General features: G+C 38.5%; 1 protein-coding gene across 27 annotated transcripts in view; it reads left to right on the top strand.

The window, feature by feature from the left end:
- LIMCH1 (LIM and calponin homology domains 1) overlaps positions 1 to 14,656 on the top strand; it is a 314,999-nt gene that overhangs the window by 268,945 nt on the left and 31,398 nt on the right. For all 27 annotated transcript variants that reach the window (XM_023638170.2, XM_023638167.2, XM_023638168.2 and 24 more), the window contains 2 exons: positions 10,943 to 11,033; positions 12,701 to 12,864. In XM_023638170.2, the coding sequence (XP_023493938.1) occupies positions 10,943 to 11,033; positions 12,701 to 12,864 (255 nt within the window). The remainder of the gene's footprint in view (positions 1 to 10,942; positions 11,034 to 12,700; positions 12,865 to 14,656) is intronic.

Genomic DNA, 14,656 nt, shown 5'->3' with positions numbered 1-14,656 from the left:
CCTTGTCTCGTTCCTGTTTTCAGGGGGATGGGGTTCAGTTTTTGCCCATTGAGTATGATGTTGGCTATGGGTTTGTCGTATATGGCCTTTATTATGTTAGACTTGTTTTTTTTTTATTACTCTGGCTGTATCTACTAATACCAGCAAACTCCAAGTCACCCTCGGTTGAATCATCTCTAAGGTAATGAGATTGTGATAGTAATTACCTGGCCTATGGTTGCCTGTTAACTGATAAGCATGAATTGAGGACCTGCTCTGTGCCCAGTTTTTGAAATAGAAGAAGAAACTCGTAAACTTGCTTGGAAAGCAATTTTCATAAAGCAACTAGAAAAGTGTATAAAACGATATTTAATTAAGTGCTACATATTAGAGTCAGAAGACCAGAGGGGTATAAGATTGCAAAGAATAGGTAAGATCATTATAGGTTGGGGTTTTGTGTGGGATGTGGATTTTGAAACTTGACGGTAAATGTGGGATTTGCATTGGAATGCAAAAGGGAAGGAGGCTATTCCACATGTTGCAAATAGCAGAAGCAAAGAAAGGCATGGACAAGGTTGTGGAGCCCACAGGAGGATCCCAAGAGGTGAAGAGGGTGACTAGATGCTGTACACTCTGAGCAGAGGCCCCTTCCAGTTATCCCTGAGATATTTCCCAGTGGAAACCAGTACTTCTTTTTTGCATTTGAAAATGCTGGCTCTGTAAGAAAATCATGTTGTAGCACAAATACAGGCTCCTAGAGTGTAGGACTGGAAAAAAATTTGGGAGGTCTTCTAGTCTGAGGACTAATTTATCCTATTTATTGCCCTGCAGAAAGATGTTTTATGTCTCCCTCAAAGCTATTCTAGTGTTTTCTAGTATTTTCCACTGTCAGCTATATTTGTATTTGAATTTTTCTTTCCACGATAGTACCAAAAATGACCGTTTCCTAAAACACCTAAAGTACTCCATGCACTAGGTCAAAGATCAAACCCCACCTGAGCAAGTTAAACTGTCTGAGCCTCAATTTATATTTAAAATAAGGAGAATAATAGTATATGCATCTGATGGTTATTGTGAGAATTCGTTTATATGGAGCATTTACCATGATGTCAAAGCGACTGATAGACAGAGGTGCCCTTAAATTATTTTTAATATTGTCATACAGCAAATAGGAGAAAGAAAGTCACAGTATATTTTTCAGAAGCCAGAAAAGGTGATAAGGGTAAAGTTTTTGGGTTAAAGTAAGATCGTCAAAATTACCATCTTGCACAGATGTGAATTTCAAATAAATGAAATGAATTTCTTGCTGTCTTCCAACTCAGCTTGTCAGTCGTTCCAGTTGTAATTCTCTAAGAAGCATGCAGATGTGAATAGCTTTTTCCAGAAGACGATTGCCCTTGCAGATGCTCACATTATTATTTCTGCAGCTCATTTTGCTTCTCCTATTATTCACTCTTTCCCAATTCTGGCTTTCCTCTGCCACCTAGACCCCCAGACTCCCACCCATTGACTCTGTCACTCCTTTCCATGACTGTGGATCAGCTCCCTCTTGCCAGCTCATCCTGAATGCTGTCATGCACACCCTCCCTGCTGGCCAGCACCTCGCCACCAGGTTTGTGGCAATTCTCCCTCGTTGACCAAGGGCCAAACTCAGCTATTAGGTATCTAAACTACTTCATCTGCTTTTCTCAAACTAAGTAACAAAGTAGGTCAGTTTTTTTCACCTTCATAAAGCTTTAGGCCTTCCCCTTGAAAATTCAGTCCTTTACTAATGTTTTCTTGATCCGGGAAAACAGACAATCAGATCTTTCTTGAAACATTTTATTTTGCAGTGAGAGCAGGGTGAAGGCATTTGAGTAGGTGCTATTTTCCTTACAACTGAGACCAACTGCAAATTCCTTGTAGATGTCAAATGTCAACAGACATTTCTTTAGAAACTGTTTTTCCCCATCTAGAAGTAGTTGTGAGAGTGTTAGATTTTAATGCTCTTTAAAAGTCATTAAAGATATTTAGGTAGAGAGCATTTACAGATTTCAAGAAAGTACACATCACGGACTGTAAAAGGTCAAACCGAGCCCATCTTGCCTGGATTAGAGCCTCACGTTGTTGGTTTGAAAAGTTTAAGGAATGGAGAGGCTGATTCTCCATGTAGATCCTGTTTCGTCCAGTGGAAATAGATATTTGGAGATATAAAAGTGAAAGGAGAAACACGTGCATGGCCTATGTGGCACCTGGGTCATGGCGCCAAGACATAAATAGTCTGATTTTCTGGGCTCATAGGCAAATAAGTTACTCAAGACTGGAGCAGGGAATCACTCAGAGTCACAGAATAGTAGCTCAGGAAAGGACCCTGGACATCACTTCTTCCTACCTGTGGAGGTTGAATGATCAGTCCAAGTTCTTATAGCTTCTCTGTCCTAGAAACAGAACCACCCAGGCCCTAGATCTCAGGATACTCCTTGCTCTGCTGCTTCCTATTTCCAGTTCATTCTCCAATGTCACTCTCTGGGCCAGTCCACCAATGAGATTCCTGTTAAAATGAACAGCCAGATGCCAGGTAGATTTTATGGCGAGACTGTGTCCCTCTCAAGCCAGGAAACTGCCACCTCCCACCCGTGGCCTCAGGGCTGAGTCTGGCACCAGAGCCAGTTTGGATGGTGTTCTCAGTCGAGGGGAAGCCAACTCCTGGCTTAGGTCCCTGGAACTGTTCTGTGGTCTCATTCACTCATGTCCAGGGATCTGTTTTTATTTACTTGTTTTCATCCTTGAGACAGTGTTACCGACTGGAGAAGGGAAGAGCTCTCCTCTGTTTGGCTGTAACCAAAGGAAAGTATGGGTCAGAAAGTGCAAGGCATGTTTGTTTCAGGCAAACCTTTGAGTTTATCAGGATTGGTTAAAACTGCCAATTTTGAACTCATTTCCTTCCAAGTAGTGATGTGAGTACAAAAGTAACAAGCCTTCAGGGTGGAGTATCCAGACGCAAGTTAATTACAGTGGCTTTGGAGATTTCCCTTGATTACATATAGTCTATATATATATTGCAGAATATAGAAAACTATAAAGAAAATATAAACTACGTCTTACTCCAGCCACTCAGAGCTTAAACTAAGATTTTTTTCAAATGTGTATCCTTTTCCTCTTTTTCTCAGTGCATATAAAATATTTTTCAAATGGGCTCATGTTATTCAAATTGTGTTGTAGCTTGCTTTTTCTCTTAATTTATCCTGAATATTTTGCTAGTAATAGCCTGATTTTGATGACTACTATGCATTTAAACTAAGCTTGACAGTATAAATTCCATAAGTAATGCGTATACCTTTGCTTACCTAACATGGATTGCCTATCTGCTGTATGCCAGATACTCTGCTGGGCCCCTACCCCTCAGAACCTGGACTGGATTGAAAGCCCCAAGATGGGTGATGGCTGGGGGCAGTTTGGGAAGCCACCCTGCGAAGCAGAGACTTAGCTAAATTGCCTCCTGTCTTGAGAGATTCCAGAGAGTTCTCATCTTTTGAAGAATACATGGATAAGAAGTAGAATGGAAAGAAGGAGATAGAAAGGATGAGAAGGAAAGGGAATGGAAAAGACAGTTTGAATCGTTTCAGCAGTGAACTTGGCATTCTCAGGTTTCTTCTCTTCTTATCAATCAAAACCTTTAAATACTTGGGGACAACTTGGAGGTGGATGTGACTCCAAGCCCAGATGATAGAGCACGGAGGTTTCCAGCCCAGGGCAAGTTTCCCCCTCTCCTTCCTACTCTCAGTGTCACCCTGGGTAAGTCACTTAGCCTCCGGGGCCTCAGTTTCGTCTGTATAAAGAGAATCAATTCAGTACATACATTATGAGCTTGTTTGGGGATTAAGTGAGATAATCCATGTCAAATGCCCTAACGGTGCTGACACATGGTAAATGTGATAAATATTAATTGTGGCTACAGTAACAGCAGTGTGTAACCTTCCAAGTGTCATTTTAAGGGAATATAAATTGGGTCACCTGGGAGCTCAGTATTTGAGTGTTAAGCCTTATGGAAATGCATTCAGAAATGTGAGAATTCTAAAAAGTGGAAGTTCTCCATTAGTCATGCGTTAGTAAAATATTACTGGAATGCGGTGCGCTCAAAAATAATCCTTAGTAAAGTAGTACTGGAGGATTTTGTCTCCTTTGTGTTAGAAATTGGGTCTAAAGGACTTCATGAACTATCTTATTTCATTGATTCCGAGTGGCACACTTTCCACATCTAAACGTCTCTGAATAAGGATATGTCTTATAATCAATAGTGTGTCACATTTACAGACAGTGCAGTTTTTTTCTAAGTAGTACCTAAAATAATACAGGTAGCAACCGGGGTTTAATAAAATATGTCCATTTCTTTGTTCATTTTTGGGCTGCGGAGGCTTTGGCCCAGTTTTTGTAGTTATTTAATTTTTTTTCTAGGAATTGGAGACACTGGTGTTCTCAAGAGCATCACTCATCAATATTTGACTGCAAATTTGTTTCCCAACCTCAGATAGATTTCTGTAATCTAATTCATTTGGGGAGAAACCTAAAAATCAGTATTTCTGACAGTATTATTATATAAGCATCATAAAACAGAAAATGCTGTCATATGTTAATATTTTTATGTGTGAGGGGAGCACTTTGAATTATAAAATCCAACTTATTCTATTGTAATGCTAGATTGGTTGATCTTCAAATGCTACTGTCATATCAGTTGTTCATATAACAATGTAAATACACATACAACATATATATATGTATAACTTTATGTTAAAAGAGACTTCAGTTTATTTAACTATTTCCATTCATTAAGTCTCTTAAAAGGATTCAACTAAAGCTTGTTGATATATTAAAAAGGTACAAAATCCATTAAATAATATAAATGTGATGCTTATTTCCTGCCTAGGGTTTTAAAAGTGCATTTTAATTTAATAGTGTGTTCGTCCAGAATTGATACATGATTATCCATCATTAGAAAATGCCCACCTAATTATGAGGATTTCAGAACTACCCCATCTTCCAAAAGAAAAAGCACTTTTTTTTGCTGAGGACGATTTGCCCTCAGCTAACATCTGTTGCCAGTCTTCTTTTTTTTGCTTGAGGAAGATTCAACCTGAGCTAAGGGCTGTGTCAGTCTTCCTCTGTTTTGTATGTAGGTTACTGCCACAGCGTGGCCACCGATGAGTGGTGTAGGTCTATGCCCAGGAACCAAATGGGCCACCATAGTGGAGCTCACCGAACTTAACCACTAGGCCACAGGGCCGGCCCCAGAAAAAGCACATTTTTGCCACTAGATACTATTGTAAAATCCTTTAGAAGCTTGAAAGTCTTGTTGCTTAAAGTTTGTGGGGTTTTTATCTTAGAAAATTTGCAAATGAGTTTCATTTATTTCTTTTTTTACAGTGACTTTTTTTCCAATTTTTTTATTACGGTAAAATACACATAAAATTTACTACCTTTTTTTTTTCTGCTTTTTTCTCCCCAAATCCCCCCAGTACATAGTTGTATATTTTAGTTGTGGGTCCTTCTAGTTGTGGCATGTGGGATGCTGCCTCATCATGACCTGATGAGCGGTGCCATGTCCATGCCCAGGATCCGAACTGGTGAAACCCTGGGCCGCCGAAGCGGAGCGTGCAAATTTAACCACTTGGCCATGGGGCTGGCCCCCTAAAATTTACTATCTTAACCATTTTTAAGTGTACAGTGGCATTAAGTACATTCATGTTGTTGTGCAACCATCATCACCATCCATCTCCAGACCTCTTTTCATCTTGCAAAACTGAAACTCTGTACCCTACCTGTTAAACAGGAACTCCCATGACTCCCTCCTCCCAGGCTTTACCAACCGCCCTTCTACTGATTGTTTTTTTCTCCCCTTTCCCCCTGTGCCCAGCCTCTGCTAGCTACCATTCTACTCTCTGTTACTATGAGTTCAGCATTTTTTTCTTTTTTTTTTAGATTCCACATATAACTGAGATTGTGCAATATTTGTCTTTCTGTATCCAGCTTGTTTCACTTACTATAATGTTCTCAGGTTCATCCATATTGTCGCAAATGGCAGGATTTCCTTCTTTTTTTCTTTTTTTTTAAAGATTTTATTTTTTTCCCTTTTCTCCCCAAGGCCCCCCAGTACATAGTTGTATATTCTTCGTTGTGGGTCCCTCTAGTTGTGGCATGTGGGACGCCGCCTCAGCGTGGTTTGATGAGCAGTGCCATGTCTGCGCCCAGGATTCGAACCAAGGAAACACTGGGCCGCCTGCAGCGGAGCGCGCGAACTTAACCACTCGGCCACGGGGCCAGCCCCAGGATTTCCTTCTTTTTAAGGCTCAGTAATATTCCACTGTGTGTGAGTGTGTGTGTGTACATAAATATATATATATATAAACATTTGTATATATACAATTGTATATTTCTATATAATATTAATATTTATATATAATATATAGATATTTTATATATATATACACACACATCACATTTTCTTTATCCATTCATCCATTGACACTTAGGTTGTTTCCACATCTTGACTATTGTGAATAATGCTACAGTGAACATGGGCATGCAGGTACCTCTTCGAGATACTAATTTCATTTCCTTTGGATATATACCCAGAAGTAGAATTGCTGGATCATATGGTAGTTCTATTTTCAATTTTTTGAGGAACCTCCATACTGTTTTCCATAATCGCTGTACCAATTTACATTCCCACCAACAGTGTACAAGAGTTCCCTTTCCTCCACATCCTGGACAATGCTTGTTATCTTTTGACTTTTTGGTAATAGCCATTCTAACAGGTATGAGGTGATATCTCATTGTGGTTTTGATTTCCCTGATGATTAGTAATGTTGAGCATCTTTTCATATACCTGTTGTCCATTTATATATCTTCTTTGTAAAAATGTTCATTCAGGTCCTTTGCCCATTTTTTAATTGGGTTATTTGGGTTTTTTTGTTATTGAGTTGTAAGAGTTCCTTATATATTTTGGATAGTAACCTCTTATCTGATCAGATATAGGATTTGTAAATATTTTCTCCCATTCCATAGATTGTCTTTTCATTATGTTAATTATTTTCTTTGCTGTACAGAAATGTTTTGGTTTGATATAGTCCCACCTTTTTATTTTTGCTTTCATTGCCTGTGATTTTGGTGTCAAATCCAAAAAAATCATTTCCAAGACCAATGCCAAGGAGCTTTCCTCCTGTTTTCTTCTAGGAGTTTTGTGGTTTCAGGTATTTAAGTCTTTAATCCATTTAGTTATTGATTTTTGTGTATGATGTAAGATAAGAATCCAATTTCATTTTTTTGCATGTGGATATCCACTTTTCCCCAACACCATTTATTGAAGAGACTATCCTTTACGCATTTTATTTATTTATTTATTTTTTGAGGAAGATCAGCCCTGAGCTAACATCTGCTGCCAATCCTCCTCTTTTTGCTGAGGAAGACTGGCCCTGAGCTAACATCCGTACCCATCTTCCTCCACTTTATAAATGGGATGCCTGCCACAGCATGGCTTGCCAAGCGGTGCCGTGTCCACACCTGGCGTTTGGACCAGCAAACCCCAGGCCGCTGAAGCGGAATGTGTGCACTTAACCACTGCGCCACCTGGCCGGCCCTTCCTTTACCCATTTTATATTCTTGGAGGCTTTGTCAAAAATTACTTGACTGGAAAAGTGTACATTGATTTCCGGGCTGTCTGTTCTGTTCCATTGATCTATGTGTCTGTTTTTATTCCAGTATGTTACTGTTTTGATTGCTATGGCTTGGCAATATATTTGAAATGAGGAAATGTGATGCCTCTGGCTTTGTTCTTCTTGTTCAAGATCCCTGTAGCTATTTGGGTCTTTGGTTGTTCCATAGAAATTTTAGTGTTGTTTTTTCTGTTTCTGTGAAAAATACTATTAGAATTTTGATAGGGATTGCATAGAATCTGTAGATCGCTTTGGGTAGTGTGAACATTTTAACAATATTGATTTTTCTAATCCATGAAGATAAGCTATCATTCTATTTATTTGTGTCTTCTTCAATTTCTTTCATCAATGTTTTATAGTTTTCAGTGTACAGATCTTCCACCTCCTTGGCTAAATTTATTCCTAAGTGTTTTATTCTTTTGATGCTGTTGTAAATGGGAATGTTTTCTTAATTTCTTTTTCAAATAGTTGTATATTGATTTTGTATCCTGCAACTTTGCTGAATTTATTTATTAGTTTCAACAGTTTTTTGATGGAGTCTTTAGGGTTTTCTGTGCATAAGATCATGTCATCTGCAAACAGAAACAATTTTACTTCTTCCTTTCCAATTTGGATGCCTTTTATCTTTTTTGTGCCTAATTGCTCTAGCTAGGACTTCTGGTATTATGTTGAATAGAAGTGATGAGAGTGGGCATCTTTGTCTCATTCCTGATCTTAAAGGAAAAACTTTCAGCTTTTCTCCATTAAGTATGATATTAGTTGTGAGCTTGTCAAATGTGGCATTTATTATGTTGAGGTACATTCTTCTATACCTAATTTGTTGAGAATTTTATCATGAAAGGATGTGTTTTCTGCATCTATTGTGATGATAATATGATTTTTATCCTTCGTTTTACTAATATGGTATATCACATTTGTTGATTTGCATATTTTGAACCATTCTTTCGTCCTTGCGTAGTTTGTCTTTAAAAAATTCAATGACAATTTCCACCAATACATTAACTTTAAAGGGCTTTCATTTTGGTTACTTGAAGGGCAAATTTTGATTTATGCATAAAATATATATCCTTATGAGAGACCCATAAAGCCACAGCTTTTAGAGAACTCATGGGGATATTTTATAAAGTATTTAATAATGCCTTTTCTGCAACCAATTTTAGTCATTATCTTAAAACCTTTTAAAATTTATGAAATATTTCATACACACTTTAAAAATTCAACTTTAGCTCTTTATAATAAGACATTATTGCTAAAAAACATGATAGTCGTTAACTTATTCTCTTTGGTTGCTGAGGTATATTCTAACCAGTAATCAAGTCAACCTTTCATTTACTTTTATCAAGCAACTACTATAGTATCAGTGGGAGAAATTTGCTATTCACTGTGGAGTCAGTTGGCTCCCAATAAAGAAAATGTAAAATTACATTGATTTTGTTTTCTCATTACAGAAGTAATACATGGTCATTGTAGAACATTTTGGAATATGGAAATATATTTAAAAAGAAGAAAAATTCATTCAAAATTTAAGCACATTAAAAATGATTACTTATTAACATTTTAGGGTATTTCCTTACTGTCTTTTTGTATACATTTTTATGTATGTATTAGCAGGTATATTTGTGCATATGTAGAGCATATATAAAATATTATATTGTAGGCATCATACTTTATATACAGTTTATGCTTTTTTTTTTTTAAAGATTTTATTTTTTCCTTTTTCTCCTCAAAGCCCCCCGGTACATAGTTGTATATTCTTCGTTGTGGGTCCTTCTAGTTGTGGCATGTGAGACGCTGCCTCAGCGTGGTCTGATGAGCAGTGCCATGTCCGTGCCCAGGATTTGAACCAACGAAACACTGGGCCGCCTGCAGTGGAGCGTGCGAACTTAACCACTCAGCCATGGGGCCAGCCCCTACAGTTTATACTTTTTAACTTAACTTTAGGTAATAAGCATTTTCACATATCATTAACTATTGTCCAACACACATTTTCATAACTGCATAATAGTTCCTTTTATGGGCATATGGTAATTCATTCAGCCATTACCCAATTGTTGGACATTTAGGTTACTCCAAATTCGTTAAATGTTAAAAATGTTAAAAATTCCATCAGGCATAAAACTGGCACAATTGAGGTATTGCTGAAGGACAGGAATACAAGCATAAAAGTGATAAACTGAGGTACTACCAAGAGAGATGATCACAGTGACGTGCCAAGTGGATTAGACAGCAAGATCCAGATCAGAGACACCCCTTGGTGGAAGAGCAAAGGAGTAAAGGCTAAACTCAGGCCCTAGTTGTAGAAACAGAAAGGAAGAGATGGATATAAAAACTATCACATTAGAACCTTGGTAGGACTTGGCAAATAATGGACAGTTTTGAGGTGCATGTCAAGAAACACTTCAAAGACTTTAATTTGTGTGATGGGGAAACTAATGCTATAAACAGAAATTATCAGATTCGGAGGAGGGGCTTGTTTGCAGGTAACTTTTAGCGTGTTGAGTGTGAGCTGTCTACCATGACACTGATGGTCAGCTCAGCCGAACTGAAGCTTTGATGGACTCTCAGGGCTGGAGATGAAAGTACAAGTCATAAGTGGACAGAGAACATAATGGTCACTCCATAGGGATAATCGATACATTTGAGGCTGGTTCAGCACAGGTGGGGGAAATAGTTGAAGTTTTTAGGGATGACCCCATATTTTGGTGTAAAGAAAAGGAATAAGAACCAGTAAGAGAAGAGGAGAGAGAGAGACAATGAGATCTGGGTAATAGAGAGATGTTGAGAGTCCAGGAAAGAAGAGAACATCAAGAATAAAACCCACAATGCTAAGAGCCACAGGCGTCTATGCTGAAGACAAGCTACTGAGAGGCTGTGTGTAACCTTAAAAAAAATTCACTGGTGAAATGACCTTAAGCCAACTTTAAAGGCATTTGGAGCAAGTGGGTGGTAACTATGATTTTGAAAACTCAATGGTAAAAAGAAGGAAAAAGTGGGGATGTGCATCTGAGGCAGTCAGAGGAGGTGGGGAGGTCGGGGGTTGGGGGGGGCCGCGTGTACGCCCTTATAATGTGGTTCTCCTTCACAGAATGTCACCTTCCAAGAAAATCTAGCCTTTCACCATAAAGCTGCCTATGAAATAGAAAAGAGTGAATTCATGTAGGCAATTCGCCTTGTTGGCCTAATTGTTACTATTCAGAAAAAAGGAAGAAAGAAATCTTTTACCTTTTAGAATCTTCGAAGGGATAATTTATTCAAAGGGGAAAATTCTTTTTCAGGCAACCACTGAGGAAACTGAACTGAACAGTCAAGAAGATGAGAATGATGGTGAAAAAACAGAAAAAGGGAATACAGAACTTGCCTCATCAGGTTTGTCTCATAACAGATTAATTTTAAGGTGAATCATGATAACTCTTAAGATATAACGGAAATAGAGTCAAGAATTTCTCCTACTGAGCCATAGAAAGGTAGATATCAAGCTCTATAACTGGTGTGGTTGTGCTGCCACCTAGAGGCTTGCTAGGGAAATTCCGACCATATGATTCATCTTGCTGTAAAACCACCAGCCTGTGCTTTTTTGCTACTTTGTTTTATTTTTTTTTGAAAGTGTATCTCCATCATCGTAAAGAAGACTGTATTTCCCCAAATAAATAATGCTAAAAACTGAAGGCCATATATTAACACACAGTAACAGCAATAGATAAGACGTAGATGAAAAATATGTCATAAAAATAGATGCTGAAATGATAAAGCTGGTGAATAGTTTGAAAGAATAAAGTAATGCCACAAATATGGATGCTGAGTGTGAATAGAGACCCACTGTTCCTTAAAGTAATGTTTCTCAATGTTTTTAACACATTTCTTCTTTTTTTTTCTTTCTGTTTTTTCTCCCATCTCCCGACCCCCCAAGTACATAGTTGTACGTTTTAGTTGTGGGTCCTTCTCGTTGTGGCGTGTGGAACACCGCCTCAGCGTGGCCTGATGAGCGGTGCCATGTCTGCACTCAGGATCCAAACCAGCAAAACCCTGGGCCACCGAAATGGAGCACATGAACTTCACCACTCGGCCACCAGGTCGGCCCCTCTTCTTTTGATAAACATAAAAACCTCTCATTCTCTGGGGCTGACCCAGTGGCGTAGGGGTTAAGTTTGCGTGCTCTACTCCGGTGGCCTGGGGTCCACAGGTTCAGATCCCCCGGTGCAGACCTAGCACCACTCATCAAGCCATGCTGTGGTGACATCCCACATAAAATAGAGGAAGATGTTGGCAACAGATGTTAGCCACAATCTTCCTCAAGCAAAAAGAGGAAGATTGGCAACAGATGTTAGCTCAGGGCCAATCTTCCTCACAGAAAACAAAAACAAAAAACCTCTCACTCTCTTCTAGTACCAAATTATTTTTAAATGGCATTTTAAAATAAATTAAATGTCATTACTAAAAATTTTAGCATAAGCTACTAAGTAGATTGCACCTCCACATTTTGATACGCTCCCTCAGATGATAACTTTTCCACCCACTCAGAGTAGACCTAATTCTTTACATAGCAGAGAACACTTTATTTTCATTGCATTATGTATACCATGTAATCAACACATTCCAGTTATGCAAATGTGATGTTAAAAAGGAGCTTTGACATACCAAAGGAAGAGTGAGGCTGCCGCTCAGTCATATGGATAGACATTATCTATAGATGTCCTCCCATCCAACCCACCTATCATAGTATTTTCTATTTCAGTGTTTTGTTTCATATATTGTTATTCTTATGTAAACTGTGACTCTTATTAAGAACTTGAGTTTTTCGTAGTGGGATTCTTTGATGTGTTTTATGTTGCTTGAGTTTTTTATAATGTGAAAGAGCCTAGAGAATGTTGGCGTCTTAGGTTCTTTTATACCGCTCATTGCACTGCAGTCCAGCTCCTTGTTGCCCGGAGCAGGATAAGTACACACGCAATGTACTTCGTGGCATCACAGGACAAATGGTCCTTTACATGGTCGTCTTCTTCTTCTTGATGTTTCTGAATGTGACTCCATTTCAGAGCCACAGCATTTTACAACCACTGTGACTCGATCCAGCCCGACTGTGGCCTTTGTGGAGTTTCCCTCCAGCCCCCAGCCGAAGAACGACGTGCCAGAAGAAAAAGACCAGAAGAAACTGGAAAATGAAATGAGCGGAAAGGTGGAATTGGTGCTGTCACAAAAGGTGAAGTCCCTAGTGGACCAAAGCAATTAAATCCAAAAGTTAGTGAGACTTCACATTTTGGCTGGCTGCTGCTGTGGCACTTGTTGTTAAGGACGATTTCTTTTCTCTTCTGATCTTTTTTCCTATCTTTAATCTGTATTTTTTTTCCTAAATACAAATGCACTACATGTTTATTGTAAAAATTTAAATACATATAGAAAGATACATAGATTATTCCATTTGGGCTGCTCTAATGGAATACCATAGGCTGGGTGGCTTATAAACAATAGAAATTTCTTTCTCACAGTTCTGCAGGCTGGAAAGTCCAAGATCAAGGCACTGGCAGATTTCGGTGTCTGGTGAGAATCTTCTTCTGGGTTCATAGTCAGCTGGCTTCTTGTTATGTCCTCACTTGGCAGAAGGGGCAGAGGAGCTCTCTGAGTCTCCTTCATAAGGTCACTAATCCCAATCGTGAGGGCCCTGCCCTCATGACCTAATCACCTGCCAAAGGCCCCACCTCCTGATGCCATCATCCTGGGGATTAGGGTTTCAACATATGAATTTTGGGGGGACACAAACATTCAGTTTATACACAGAAAAAGAGAGGAAAAAAAGGAAAATACATATATATTAGAGAAAGGGAGATAGGTGATTACAGGGGTTGCAACAGCTTTTATATGTATATGTACATTTACAGTAATGTTCATGGAAATATGTAACAAATCCATCAGGTAATATATGTAAATATATTTAAAAATAAGATGTAAATAAACAAATATGTCGAAATAGAACAAGAGAGAGAAAACATCACAGAAACCTACCTCTTTGTTAGTAACAATTGGTATATATTAGTATGTATATATATCTTTCAACATCTTTTAAAAGTTATTTTAAATAACTGGTTTTTAGTTATGAAGAATTAGATACATTTAAAAGAGAAATATAACATAAATATAAGTTATAAAGCTTTGCAGTTAGATTTTAGTTTGCTGTGCATGGGCTTGTTTATTTGCTCTTTAACCTATCGGCTTGCTAAATACTCTCTTTCCAATATCCACCCGTTTTATAGCAATGGTACTTCTGATGCCTCTAGATTTGAATAACGAGGAAACTAGAAAATTATTATTCTGATATAATGAGTTTTAACGCCTTGTTTTTATTAAATTTCTTCCTCTTTTGGAGTCTCATCTCATTTATGTTAGTTTGGCTTGTTTTCGAGCACAAAGTCTAAAAGTCTGCATCTTTTATACCAGTCTTCTCACCTTGGCTACCCTTTAGAATTTAAAACATACCAAGCGCACTCCAGATCAAACAAAGCAGAATCTCCGGGGGCAGGGCCCAGGCATCTGTATTTTCAAAAGCTCCCCAGGTGATTCTAATGGGCCGCCCAGATAGAGAACCACTGACTTGCATACTGACATATACTATATGTGGTGATATTCCAACTTTAAAAATTAACCCAAAATTTGGATTTGACTCTAAAGTGAAAATTTACCACTTCTGGTTCTGGTCCATCCTTCATTTACTCAACCAATATTGACTGTGCACCTACTATGTGCCAGGCACTGAACTAGACACTGGATACTCAACAGTGAACATGACATGGCCCCTGGCCTTGAGGAGCTGAGAGTGCTGTCTCCTTGGTAGAACCACAAAAATACCTATGGCCTTGATGCCTTGTGGGAATTTCAGACTCTCCCTATTCCCCACTTTTCTATATAGAGGATTGAAGAATGGTCTGGAGGTCTGAAAGGAGGAACTAAAACTAGGAAAAACACTGGGGGCAGGCAAGACTTCCTCCTTTTCAGGTTTT

The sequence above is a fragment of the Equus caballus genome, chromosome 3 (assembly GCF_041296265.1).
Source record: "Equus caballus isolate H_3958 breed thoroughbred chromosome 3, TB-T2T, whole genome shotgun sequence".
Classification (NCBI taxonomy): domain Eukaryota; kingdom Metazoa; phylum Chordata; class Mammalia; order Perissodactyla; family Equidae; genus Equus; species Equus caballus.
This window is presented reverse-complemented; position numbering and strand designations above follow the sequence as displayed.